At 46.0% G+C, this 14,189-nt stretch overlaps 1 protein-coding gene across 1 annotated transcript; it reads right to left on the bottom strand.

Annotated features, from left to right (window-relative positions):
* Positions 1–108: 108 nt before the first annotated feature.
* LOC308065317 (cathepsin E-like) lies at positions 109–13,567 on the bottom strand. Its single transcript, XM_080391137.1, has 9 exons — positions 13,510–13,567; positions 13,160–13,337; positions 10,991–11,108; positions 10,382–10,500; positions 9,733–9,932; positions 8,984–9,106; positions 8,134–8,278; positions 5,417–5,515; positions 109–5,324 (listed from the first exon to the last, which is right to left on the bottom strand). The coding sequence occupies exons 1-9, from the start codon at positions 13,563–13,565 to the stop codon at positions 5,145–5,147; spliced, it is 1,218 nt and encodes a 405-aa protein (XP_080247263.1). The 5' UTR covers positions 13,566–13,567; the 3' UTR covers positions 109–5,144.
* Positions 13,568–14,189: the final 622 nt, after the last annotated feature.

Genomic DNA, 14,189 nt, shown 5'->3' with positions numbered 1-14,189 from the left:
ACTGCTGATGAGCTGGGCGTGGGAGGCCTGGGCCTTGGTCTCTGTTCCTTGGAACATGTATGTGGTGTACCTAGTGGCTGTTTGTTGTAAACCGCCATTCCCAGGTGACTTCCCTAGTGATGACAGGGTTGTTGCACTCTCTCAAGAGCTAATGGAACTGCAGGGGCACCTGAGCTTAGGGCTCCACTCTTGTGGAGATCTTCAGCTGGAAGCACACAGGCTGCAGCCATCCCAGGGAGACAACTAAGTGGCCCAGGACTGCTAGCAGAAATTGCTCTGCACTTCCTTCCTCCCTCTTCCCATTCCCATGCTGCCCAGATGTACCACACACATTCTCCATTAACCCAATCCCAAGCCAACATTAGGTGGCTCCTGCTCCTCCAGGGGTGACCAAGTCACCTCCCTAAACCTCCCGTGAGCAATCTGACCTTTCAGCTTCTGCAAGAAGTCTCAAAGGAGGCCCTGAAAGCAGCAGCAGCTCTTTGGTTTTAGCTCTCTCCCACATCTACACAAATGCAATCCAGAGCATGACGCCAGCATTCCCCCACAAGTGAGTATCTGAGGAGATTGTGTCCCTAGACAAGAGAGAGACTGGGTAGCTGGGAATAACAGAGATAGGGGGACACACAGAAAATCATGAGGCTGCAATAGCTAGCAAGTGGTATGGACTGTAGGGACACCAAGTTCACCCAGTTCACTTGCTCAGAAGGTTGCACTTCACACAACCAAACAGCATCTTTACCAGGGTAACTGGCAGCACCAGTGGCTCCTAGGAGTCTTCAGGATGCCCTGAAGCTGAGAAGGGAATGAATAGACCTGCCTGCTCCTGCTCCTCTGGCCAACAGCTTAGGTGAGAAGCCCTTCCAGCAGGGTATCACATACAGCAGGACTCTGCTATCTCACCTGGGTAGGCTTTCAAAAAAAATCAACCACCCTCCCCACTTCTACTTCTTCCAACTTTGTTTCAGTCTTGGAATCAGCTCCTGTTGGTGTGCACCAGATATGGTCTGAGCAGTGCCACGCTTTCAAATCCTTCAAAAACACTAGACAAAAGCGTGGGTATCCCCATCAGTTTGGGAAGCAGAGGACACTTAGCCCAAGAAAGAGCTACTTGAACTCGTATTATGGGAATTCTAGTTATGCAGAAAAGCCAAGCACAGATTTCCTAGGCACCTACAGAGACGCTTCTTCACACCATGAGATAAGGCAATGCTGGTGTCTGACAGCAGCTGAGTGGTGAGGTTTGATCGCAGCTTTGGAGTAAGGCGTTCTGGTGCAACGTCACCCTGGCCACTCTGCAGCAAGTCCTCAGGCAAATCAAGCTGCTATGTTCAGGTTTGACCAACAAAACAAGAGCCTCAACAAAGTCAAATTATATTGAAATAAAGAGCACCTTAGCCTAGCAGTCTGATTTTCTGGATGGCCCTTCCTAGGCCAATACCCAGCTTCTGGCTACAATCTCTAGCTCCTCAGTCCTCCAAGCCCCAGACTGCTGACTCGCCCTGGGGAAGAGGGCTCTATCGACCTGTGACAATGGTGGAAATACCTAGTTTTCTCTTTCTTACATCAGCAGAGAAGAAAAGATTTTCCTACAGCATTCCTGCTCCCTTCCTTAGTCCCTGTTTCTTCTTTTAGCTGAAGCCACATTTTTCAATTCAATATTTTTGCAATTTAATTGCATCTACAACTGTCAAGGAACTCCATTTACCAATGAGCTTAACTTTAACAAACGGTAAGTTTTTAGTATAAGCAATACATTATAAGGATACCCAGACAGCTCCAGTCACACAGCTAGACACATGTTAAAGTACCTGCTGCTCTCCTTGGGAGCCTGAAACACTCCTCTGCAGCACTTCGTTAAAGTCAGGAGAGCGATACAGGTTTCAGCAGAATACGGCCATACCCTTCCCAGATGCACATGTATAGGAAGGGGGTTCAACAGCTGTGGAGAAATATCTAGCTCTCTCCTCACAGTACATGAGCCTGAGGAACTGTGCTCCGGTCTGTAAGGGAATGTAAGCCAGGAATCAGAGACGACTGTAAAGTGCCCACTACAAATCTGCGCTGAGGGTCCAGTCCCACCACACCTCCTCACTCTCCTCCTTCACACAGCTTCCACCAGGGTTCAAGGTGTTGGAGCAAAGTGCTCATCCTCCCCAACCCAGATAAGCCTGAAGGAGCCTTCCCAGCTTCTCATCATCCAGCTCGGCCTACCTTCCATCACCACCTTCTCAGCCTGGCTGCTACCTAGGGCGCACACTGCTGCTTTCCACCAGGACATTATGTGTCTCATGAGCAATGATTTTGTTACCTCCTCCCGCTCACTCTGCCAGCACTCCCTGGCCCAGCAACTGTGTTCATTCTCCGATGGAGGCCAAGGGTGGCCACTAGGTAGATAAACACTTCAGTTAAGTCCCACAGAGGTGTCTATTAGATATGTAGATGCATGTTAAATTAGGAATGACAGCTCTGAAGTCCCACAGTGTAATCTGCAATGCACAAATAGCATTTCACACATAGCAGGCCAGCTCCAGATCAGCTATAATGTTCTGTTTGTTGCTTGTAAAGAAGCTAGTGCTGAGATGAGTTACCAGGAGAATTTCCTCTCCTCATTTATTCTGTTATCTCACTTCAGCAAACATCTGCAGGCTCTGACTTGTATTTGTATTAAATTATCTTTTGGGATTATGTGCTTTTAGATGCTTGTCTCACTAAACTATTTGCCTTAGCATGGTAAATTTTAGCAAACCCAGCCATTTACATTTCATGTTCACTGGTATAAACAATATAGAATTATTGCACGAATAAAGGCACTTGGAGAAACACAGTCATCTTGACTGTATTGAACTGTCAAGAAGCACTTCTGGCAAAGGTGTGACCCACCACAAAGTGAACTTGATGTCTACCAGAAACAGCGAGGCAGACCTGTAGAAGTTGCCAAAGCTGGACAAGACTGAGGAGACAACAGGGCTAGGAGAGACAAATCGGTCAGAGCAGTGGCTTGCTCCTATGAAATGGTGTTAATCTTGAGCAGGATGAGATATATCAGAACAAAGAGACAGCCGGTCCCTGCACACGCTGCCTGACTTTCCACCCCTTTCTAGGACATGTTCACACTGTGCTGGATTCACAGAGCTGAAATATCAGTGCAGGGACCAACTGGCTGCAGGGACATGTCCCGCCGCCCTTAGAAATCCCCCATCATAAATAACAGGTCTCTAACTCTGACTGCAGGCTCATGTTTGAGGAATATATATGTATTTTAGAAATAATGGAAATGTACCAGAGTGTTAAGTCTGCTGCACAGTAAAGAAAACAATACCCCACTGATGTTAAATGAGTGATAAGGCTTTATAGATGTTTGTCTTCGTTTACGACCAAACAAATGACATTTTATAGACAAATAAGTTAGCTCATGGCCATTCTGCTCTTTAGGAGTGGTATGGACAAAGGGGAAACAAGGCAAGATTGGCCTGAAATACATGGTAACTTCGTACAGCTCAATTTTGTCCGCAAAAAGAGACAACTGGCAGCAGAGTCCCCATTGCTAGAGGTTGATAGTCTGGATGCCAAATGTCTGACACAATGTGGCTGTAAATACAGTCATGACAATGTGCACCAGAGAGAGGGCATATTTCATACTGGAAGGCAAGATCAGTATTTCAGAGATACCTGCAGGCAAACTGTGTCACTTTAGCAATACTTACTGAGTCTTGCAACTGAAGCCTTAAAACCTAAGGGGCTGTGATCGTAACGCTGCCAAGGCCAGTAAGGGATGTCATGTTTGGTCTGTGCTAAGCACACCCAGACAGGCTGCAGCAGCACGTCCCCCAGGGCTGCCAGCCCCTGCCCCAGAGATATTGGTCTCCAGCTCCCCACAGCCCTGCCCTGCCTGGGAGGTGCCTGGCTGAAGACACTTTTTGGCTTTAGGAAGACACAAGCAGCCCCAGCACCCCAACAAATCCCATCTCTCTCCTCCCAGAGCAGCCCGGATTTTCAATTGCTGTTGCATCCTCTCCTCCCTATCCTCTCTGGCACTGGAACCACTGTAAGAAAACATAAACCAAAACTGAAACAGCACTAAGACCAAAGCAGGTTTTACTTGGTTAAGTTTTATTTATGTGTACGGGGACAGTATCAGCTTTAACTATCCAAACAAATACGCCAGTGGTTATAATTTAGGTGAATCTTCCTTAGCCAGATCAGCACAGCTACCTGTGGCTGTTTCACTCCTCTGCCAGCACTGAAGCTGCAGCTGCTGCTGACAAGAAGCGGCTGAGCAGGGGGCAGTAGATGTCTAATGCTGGTGCATTGGTCCCATAACTTATCTGAGGTGGAGGAATGCTGCGGTATCCCTTTACATCTCCCTTTGCAAGGGCTGCAGTTCATATTTTGTAATTCAAGTAGATGCTGCTTCCAGCTGCCTGCACCGCTGAGGTAAAGCAGCATCTGACCTAAGTCATAGACGTTAAACACTGAGACCCAAAAGAGGAATAGAAAAGTGTCAAGAGAGAATGAACCCAAGGGAAAAAGCAGGATTGAGATATGATGTAAGCAGCAGAAAATGGTGTGCAAGGAACAGTAGTGGAAATTAGTGGTCACACAGGCATCAGTCAATTTTCTCTTTATACAAACTGATTGGAACAAGCCAATATAAAGAGAATTTCCATGGCACTAAGGAAACAAAGCTGGACAAAACCCCAACCATGGAAAATAATGAGCAAAAGGGAAACAGTAGGACATGAGCTAGAAACTAGCACACAAGAAGAAAAAAGGATATCCAGACCAGATTAGACTCGGATTACTTTCCCCAACTCGTAACTGCTATCTTGTCAGCCTGGCACTGTTCAGCAGTCTCTCCTGCTCTTTCACAAATCTGAGTACTGAGCTGTTTTCACTTCATCCTGGCAGCTGTGGTGCCCATCAGTTATTCAGGAAAAACTGTTTCTGAATTGTAAACATATAGAGATTGAACCACAAACTATGTAACTTGGGACAAGGACCACTCCAAAGCCCTTAAAACCTGGAGGGGAGCAACACGACTGCATTTAGGTCTAGAGTTTCAGTTAAAGCTCTTCTTCACTTATGTGTTGAAGATCATTACATTAACATTCAGGTTAAGGCAGAAAAAACGCTATTATGACTCAGTAGTAATCCTTCCTATGAACAGCTTTTGCAAATCCCACTCTGTCATTCCCACGGTCAAAAATGCAGTAAAATGCAGACATAAAGACATCTCCTAAAATCCAGAGTGGGCCAGTGCGAGTGGTGATGTCAAGAGACTGAAAGCCACTCATGCAGAAGGTTTGGTCTTCAATAGACTCCTGGAAGGGAAAGCACGTGTCCTTGTGGCAGCCTGCTCCAGCCCCAGCTCAGGGAGCAGGGAACAGGGAGCGGGGAGGCTGCGGATACATACCTTTATGATGTATTGCTCTGCTGTCAGCTTGTACTCGTGATGTCCAATCGTGAAGCTTATGTGGGGCGAGCTTGACAGTCTTCTGCAGTCTACAAGAAACTGTATGCGATGCACTGATTGAGAAGGGATCGATTTGCCTTTTTTAAGTATTGTCCTTTGAATTCAAGACTTCGGGGGCAGTTAATAGTGAATTTACTGCAGAGAAACAGCATCAGGCTGACTTATGGCCCGGCTTTCCAGCTCCTGCACTGGGTCAAACCAGCTTAGTAGCCCAAACCACTGCACCAAAGTCCCTAGTGACCCAGGGCTGATTAAAACCCTTGCGAGCCCCAAAAGGAACAATGTAAAGGGGGACTCTCACATCCCACTGTACAATTCATAAGCAAAACTGAGCACGTGAGCCCCAGCAAACCCGTATTACCAATGTCTGTTGAGCAAAAGTCCTCCGATGCTCTGGCTTTGGCTGGGTGGAGGGAGCTGCCTCAGCCCACACAGGGAGCACCCTATGGCTGCAGCTCACCCCACTCCCTCCCAAAACAACATCGTTTTAGGGGGAAAAAAAGCCAGTGAGCAATACAGCACTTTATACTTATACTCTACCCTGGAGCGGGATTTAAAAAGCAGAAGAAGGACTAAACTCTGCCATGGTCATTAATTTCCATAAATAATACAGTCACTTACAGTAACACAGAAGATAATTTCCTGCCCTTTCTAGTTATTTCGTGAAACAACTGGCATGTTAAATGGCACTGCAGAATCCTCCCAGCCCTGGAGGGATCTTAGCTGTAAACTGTAGTGTTTAAAGCCATTGTTTTAGAGGCTTCCTAGGAGGAAGAATCTACTTTTCCTTGGTTTAAAATCTGCTTTATGAAAATATAACCCTAAATCTTGTGTATTTTTATCAGGTGTCATACCATTAGAATAAAATAAGCCATGGGATAAAGAGGACAAGGGTAAAAATGCCAGAAGAATGGTTTGTAGGATATGAGAAGAAGGACATAACTCATTTACATAACTAGTATGGCCAGAATGATTTTAATCCTTGCTGGAAAGAGATAAAAGTTCTGGTAAAATCACTGAGGGATGCACCCATTTATACTGGGATAGATTTGAGCCAATATACTCAGACTGTCTGTGGTTGCTACAAACAGTCATAGAGAGTGTTATTTTCAGGATGCTTTTTTGCAGAATCTGAGATGTTGGCTGAGGGTTCTTACATCAGCACCAGAGTATATTAACTTATATTGCAATGACCTGTTCCTTGTTCGTATTACACTAATGGAAGTACATTGGAAATACATATTTTATCTATATCCATTAGCATGTACCTTGGTATCAAAGCTTACTGTTTGACATGTATCTGAAAATGTGAATAAAAACAAAATTTAAAGTTTAATTGAGAAAGAATCAGAAGTCTCAGGGGTTACACAGATGCCACTCCAGCTCCTCCTTTTACAAAAGGAGGCAGATTCAGAGGCCAATTTTGTCTCTGATCTTTGCCAAGTGCACTGGGCAACCATAACACTCTTAACTTTCTTCCAAGTGCAGTTTTGGGTCCAGATCAATCAAGACAACTGCAAGGCTAACAGAAGCCGTATGTGGCAGCTTTACTAGGGGCACTGGAGCTGTGGCGACGTGGTAATTACCCGTAGGAGTCAGCCAAGGGCCAGCAATAAAGCACGGTAAAAATAAGCTGCTTTTTCCCTGGAGGCGAGTGGGTTTAGCCATCTCAGGTTTGTTATCTCAATACTTTAGACGTTACAGGGATTTCTGTCATGCCAGCTGAAAACTGCCAGCAGGGAGATGCAAAGGGCAGCAGAGAGACATCCCAGCCTGGCCTGTGGGCAAGGTGGTGGGAAAGCCTGTCATACCTCGAGCAACTTCGGTTCACACAAGCCCCCCAGACACGTGCAAGGAGCCAGGGATTGCAGGCGTGGAGCCAGAGAGGCCATGGAGTGGTACATCAAAGCCATTTTGGCCGCTGGAGGAGGTGGAAGGTGCTGGTCAGAGAGCGGGCAGGGGCAGGAAGAAGTGGTGGGGAGCATCAGCAAGAGGGATACGAGAGAGTAGCAGGGAAGAGAGGAAAACCAGGGAGGAGACAGAGCAATAAGGTTTGGGAGGAAGAGTAAGAGACAGCGAGGTCTGTCCCAAACCTTACAGCTCATCTGCCAGGAGCCAGCATTGTGAGGGACACCACTGTGCATCCCTCCCAGCAGCCCCGGCATGACACCATCTGCTCTGCCGCATGCTGGCAGTGAGAGGTCCTGTCAGAGGAGCCGTGGTGGGGGCTGTAATTGAAGTACCTTTCCCTTTCCATTTGATGCTGTCAGAACTTGCCATCAGGATTGAACCCCTCCTGGCTCAGGGGAGCTAATGGCTATAGCTGGGGACATTGAATAACCTCTGATTTTCCAAAAGAAAATTATCTCTGATGTAGACTAGAGATCGATTCCTCAAACAGATGCCCCCATTATTTCCTTACACACCAGTATGGACAAGTATGGGAGTGAAAGTGGACATTTGGGAGGAGGTCTGGGGCAGGAAAGTAGATGGGTTAAAACTAGCTTGGCTCCCAGTTCAATGCTGTCCTGGAAACAAAGGTTTAGCCAAAATGTTTCTGAGCAATTATTTTGGTTATTATCCCACCCTACAAGCTCTTTGCACCAAATACCAGTTTCTCTTCCCCTTAGGCTGTATTCTGGCTGAATAGTTTTTACCTCTCCAGTATGCGATGGACTTGCCCCAATATACTCCTGTAATCGCCTGATTTGTGAAGAGGGGCCAGTGATAAGAGAAGTGCCTGAGTCAACGATGGCTTCACAGCCGTGGGAGCAAAACGCCACCCGGCCCTGGATCTTTATACTGCAAGTGTTAAAACAAAGCATCTTTAAGCAAATGACATACACTGTGAGTGAAGCAGCATATTATTGCTAGCTAAAATAACAGAGTATGGACTGACGTTAAAACTAGCTGCCAAGCTTTGCCAGTCTTAAAAGACAAGAATGTCTGTGAAGAAAAGAAGGTAATAAAAGGGAACTGCAGGGGAAGGCGTCTTGTCTGTGGACCCGCTTTTCTCTCTTAGAACTCCTACAGCCCTGATCGTTCCTGCCTGCTGATGAATTTGCCCTCACCCCCAGGTATGTGTCCTCGTCAATTCACACAGCCTGCTAGAGGAGCAACAAAGGGACACCGACTACGTTGACTAAGGTTAACAGGAAAGGTGAGAGCAGGACCCAGAGTTGGATTCAGTTCCTGGGTGCCTTCATCTCTTAGCTGAATAGTCAACCGAGAGTCAGCTTGACCACTGGTGTATCATATTAAAACGTATTAACGTGCTCTCCCAGAAACCAGCTACTCATGCCACAGCTGATCTGGAGAGCTAATAAACCCTGGCCTCATCCTGGTGAACCCCCTCTTTGAGACACACAAGGGTAAAACACTGCAGCTGAGTCCTCCTGCATCTGTATCTCTAGGTGCTTCCGCCTCTGTGGGTTTTACCCGAGGAGACAAAACCCACCAAGTGTTTCATACATACATACATAGATACATACATGCATGCATACATACTTGTTCAGGTGTATTTGCCAGTAGCTTTTCTCAGTGACTGGGACCCAGTGGATTGAACCTTTGTAGAGAGAATGGTCTATCCCCCCTAGAATCAACTCACCACCGTTCTCGGTGTCATCTCCTCTGAAAGCGAAGACAGGTTAACACAGACATGGGAGTGTGCCAGCATGCATTGATAAGATTACACTTTAAAAGCAAAAGACAAACCACAGCCCTTCCTAAATTCAGATATAGATGGCTGAAAAGGGTTATTTCTAAATTATAACTGCATATGTCCCAACTCAGAGCCTCCAAATAACCTTTGAGAAGACTTACTGTAGGCTGCCAAGGGCTAAGGAATGCATCAGGGGCAGGTTGAGCCAGTAGTTACTCTCACCTCAGAATAAACACTGGATAAACAGGTCCAGATTAGGAAAAAACATTTCTTTTCTGAAATGTGGCTACTTGGGTGTAGCATGGCATTTCTGATCATTTCCACGGGTCACAAGGAAAACTCTAGCAACACAGACATGGTAAGTCTGGGCTGGGAGCCTTTCCTTTGTTTATGACTTGCTCCAACAAGAATAACTCCCTGTTCAAAAATTCATGGTTCTCCCCATAACATTTTTCCTTTTCACTCGATATTTTTCAGTGTCAAATTGAGAGAAAAAAAAAACACCAAAAAAGAAGAAATGGGGGAAATTACTTCCTAGAGATTAAGATTTATACAGATGTATGGTTGTTTTGGCAGTGTCATTTTGAAGACTAACCTTTTCAGATAGAAAGAGAAGACCGGCTCTTCTACCAGCTGCTGGTTCATGATGCTGTCAAACACGGGCAGAGCATTGCCCACTGCTAAGGAGGGGTAGCCCAAGCCCAGTACTCCATCAAATTGGGCAAAGGCAAAGGTTGTTCCTGGCTCATACACCGACTCGCCGAAGTCCTGTCCCTTGATGGAGATGTTACTTATCTGTTTGGTACCAAAAAAAAATCCACAACCATTTGAAAGCAAAGACACCACCAATTACAAGAAATCAGCTGTATTCCAGAGCCATATCAATGGATTCAACCAGTTTATAAAGCCTGGGTATCCTTGTATGACTTGCATCCATATAGCAGGTGCCCATTTGGCAGGTAGGCTGCACCAATTCCTTTTAATACCTTAATTCTGTGACTGCTTGTTCATAAACCCAAGACAGGCCCCAAGGAGAAAAGCAGAAATGAAAAGAAAAAATCTTAGGGATTTGTCTCGGTAGCCCAAAGCTGGAGCAGCACCCGCATCTCTCAGCACCCGGCTTGGTGGGACCTCACCCTGCCCTTGTTTAAACGAGGCAAGGATTTCCAGGACAAGGCCAGTGTCTGAAGTGCCCTGAAAACAGCTGACCCGGAGGCTGACACCTGTTTAAGGTGGATGCTCACCTGCAGTGTGTCTTTGCCAGCAACGCCCAGAAGCTGTCCCGTGCCGTATTGCAAGGAGAAGGCTTCCCCTCCGTGCTCATACGAATCTGACAGAAAGGACTTAAATCTCTGGTGCACCCCTACACAAAAAATGACATCCGTGCACTGAGGGGAGGCCCCAGAAATGCACCCACTCCCTGATGCAGAACCAGATGAGATGTAGGAGAGACAGATTTTTTGCTTGTCCTACAAGGAAGGGTCGATAGAAATCCCTCTTCCCCTGCAGGCACTCTAGGTTTTGGGTTTTAAAGACATAATATTAAAAAAAAGGGCATTTCCACTGCTATTGGTAGCAGCAGATAACGGGTTTATTTTCATGCCTTTTACACCAGGCACCTCGTGGTGTGGAGGGACGCTTGGCAGCAGCAGCAGGCACCTGCCCCAGCTGCAGGGTGGCACAGAGGGGCAGAGGTGGAGGAGCAAGCCAGGCAGGGGAGAGTGGCCCTTGGGGGTGCTCCAAGTCCTCTCCTCCAAAATCCCTGCTGCAGGGATTCCAGAGCTCCTTGGGGAAGGAGAAGTGGCCAAGGTACCCAAGCCACAAGGAGCATAAGGGAGGGTAATGTTTCTTACTGCATGCGTCGCTGATGCAATAAGCAGAAGGGACCCAAAAATTGGAGGAGCCGGTGTCAAACACGACGGTGAACCTCTGGGGTGGTGTGCCGACACTCACAACTCCGTAGTACTGTGCCTGGGGGAGGAACAACACGGTCAGCACCAGGCTGCCTCCCGGTGAGATATTCCTGAGGAAAAGGCAGACTTGGGAGCATCACGCAATGCTCCTCAGGGAGTTTGGTGCGATTTCATTTAATTGTAAAAGCACACTGCAGGGAAGCGCGTCTGGCTCCACGAGTGGCTGTGCGCAGATTTCACTCCAGCTGCATGCAATAACGGGGCGGCGCTTTTAAAGCCTTTTGAGCCAACATTCAGTTGGGTTCCCCATGAAGCAAATAAGCCCGACCTGAGTGGTGGCAAGGTCAGCCCCAACACAAAGCTCTCACACAACCACACAGGCTTTCAGTCAGCTCCTTACTGATGTCAGTAAGAAATCAGTGAAGCAAAACCAGCACGACCCGCATCCACCGGTGTCAGAGGGCTCCAACCAGGGGCACAAATGCTGTCACGTGTGGCTGGGCTTTTTCCTTTGTAATTAGCAGCTATTAGCAGGTCAAAAAATTAATTCTGTTGCACAGACTGTTTCTGATGTATGGAACAAAGTTCATCCAGTGGATAAAGAAACTGCTGACCATCCCTGGATACCAATTGAGGCTAGAGATAATCTGTGAACACGTGAATGCTGGAGTGAAGAGCTTATCCACATCCCCTATGAAGTGCCCTGGAAGAGCACTTCAGCATTAAGAGACCTATTTTTAGGAAGAGGCATTTCTGGAATTCACACACAGATAGAAAAGCAATAGCCTTTTGTAAGTGCCAAGCCTTTTGTAGCAATACAAATATTTGAATATGTATCTTCAAGTGCATACTTGTTAATTAATACACTGAATATAGTTTCTGACCCCAGAGTTTACAGCCTGAGCGAGATAATCATGAAAAGGCAAGCAAGGGTGCCGTTCAAGAGAATATCCAGCTATACAGCAGGATTTTATTCCTTCCTGTATTAAAGACACCTTTATCAGTTAATCTGTAAAGTGAAGCAGCTCTAAGACATGTTCATCAGAAAAAACCCAAACAAACAGAAAAGTCACAAACACACTGCTCTCCCTGAAACCTCCAAAAACCATTCCTGGTGCTAGCTGGGTGTGCTGGGGAGCTGGGTCCTGTTTTGTCGTTTGAAGAGGTACGCCTCTTTGATAAGATTTAAAGCAGGCTGAAGTATTTCAGTCTCCCTTGCTATTTTACACACGTCTAGCTCATCTTGACATATATTTTTATGGCCCTCAAGTGTCAGGAAGTTCTTGCTGAATTTATTTGGCCTTCCCTTCCATTCCCTCCCCTGGTCAGATGCAGCCTCCACAACATTTCTGCAACCTAGCTTTCCTTTAGATAAGCATAACAGAAGAACCAAATAAAACAGAAAACAAAGACCATCCAAACGAACAAAATTCTAAAACCTGGAAAGACAGTTTACAAAATGGTTGACCTTCTGACCTGCCTGTCTGAGATCCAAGGAAAGGCTTTTTCTCCTTTTTCAGTTTAAATGGTAAATTCAGCCAGGTTAGTGTGAAACCCAGGTCAGTCTCCAATGTTTAGTACACATTAAGCTCAGGAGATAAAAGCAGAAAAATAAAAACTCCACTTGGGTCTTTGTTATCACTGATTTATGACTGATTTGTGATCAAATAAATGAGATTTGGGGTATTTTTTATAACATGCAAACATCCAAGTTTCTGATAAATAGAATACAGCTAAATGAAGTAATCAGGTTCTGCTACTAAAAACCCATTCCTGAACCAAGATTGATACAGCGAACCTTCCACATTGGTTTGGAGACCCAGCAAGTCCAATACAGATCTATGCAAAAATCAAATTTGTCACAGGACTACCAATGCTAGACTACATCAGTTTCCTACCCAGGTCTCATGCTAACTTAGATCTATACATGCTTTATTTTGCAGACTGGTAAACTAGTTTTTTATGATCTAACATTTATAGCATAGAGCAATGACCCATCTCGAGCTCTATAATTTCATGGAGAGACTAGATTTGAAATGTGCTGGGGAAAAAAGTCTGCCTTCAAGAGAACAGTGAGTCCTTATGACTGCATTACAAAACTGTACTTACATTCATGTAATCATACAGCCGTTCTGAAGCCGTTCCTACCGATAACGCAATATCTGCAGGGAAGCAATGCAGGTATCTCTGGGCGAAAATGCTGGGGTGGTGATTCTTCCAAAATTCCTCTAATTCTCCCTTTTCCTTCAGCTGTTTCTTGATAGATTTGAAACGAACAAGGGGGACTCTATGCAAGTAAAATAAACACACAAAAATTAACTGGTTGTCCTTTCTAGAGCTCTCAAATACTCTTTAAAAAAAAAAAAATGTTTCTTTTTTGAGACCCTGAGTAGCAACCAGCATGGGTCAACCCAGAAAGCCAGAGACACGTGCCAGAGATGCTAGACATGGTTTCTTACCGTTCCACAGCCACGGTGAATGGGATGTAAACCACAGCCAACAGTATCACCCTCATGGCTCCAAACAGTTCAGAGTCTAACAGCACTCATTTACTCAAAAGTCCCTTTTTTATACCCTGTTGTCAGCAGAGGGCTGTTTGCCAGGTCAATCAATCACAGGAGGTCAGTGCTTTGGCAGAAAACCAGTTAATTTGCTCTCAGAGTAACCGCTGGATTGTGCAAACAGTGGTGTCCAGTGGAGCTACTAAGGCACAGATAGCCAGGGCACAGTCTAGATGAAATAGACATTTTACTAACAGTTCTTGATGGCTTTTACATAAATATAATACATAGAATCATAGAATCGCAGAATCGTTTAGGTTGGAAAAGACCTTTAAGATCATCAGGTCCAACCGTTAACGTAGTGCTGCCATATCCACCACTAAACCATGTCCCTAAGTGCTACATCTACACATCTTATAAACACCTCCAGGGATGGTGACTCCACCACGTCCCTGGGCAGCCTGTGCCAATGCCTGACAGCCCTTTTGGTGAAGAAATTTTCCCTAATACCCAATCTAAACCTCCCCTGGTGCATCTTGAGGCCATTTCCTCTTGTCCAATCCCTTGTTACCTGGGAGAAGGGACCGACCCCCACCTGCCTACAGCCTCCTGTCAGGCAGCTGTAGAGAGCGATAAGG

The sequence above is a fragment of the Falco punctatus genome (genome assembly GCF_963210335.1).
Source record: "Falco punctatus genome assembly, chromosome: 6".
NCBI lineage: Eukaryota > Metazoa > Chordata > Aves > Falconiformes > Falconidae > Falco > Falco punctatus.
The sequence above is the reverse complement of the archived record's forward strand: the minus strand, read 5'-3'. Positions and strand labels throughout refer to the sequence as shown.

What these genes read in the sequence shown, in the direction of transcription:
- LOC308065317 (XM_080391137.1), bottom strand. Translation starts at nt 13,565, where the DNA reads ATGAGGGTGATACTGTTGGCTGTGGTTTACATCCCATTCACCGTGGCT. An exon ending in CTGGCAAAGACACACTGCAG is followed by an intron (nt 9,933 to 10,381) that starts GTGAGCATCCAC and finishes GGTACCAAACAG; the next exon opens with ATAAGTAACATCTCCATCAA. An exon ending in CAGAGCAATACATCATAAAG is followed by an intron (nt 5,325 to 5,416) that starts GTATGTATCCGC and finishes TTTCCCTTCCAG; the next exon opens with GAGTCTATTGAAGACCAAAC.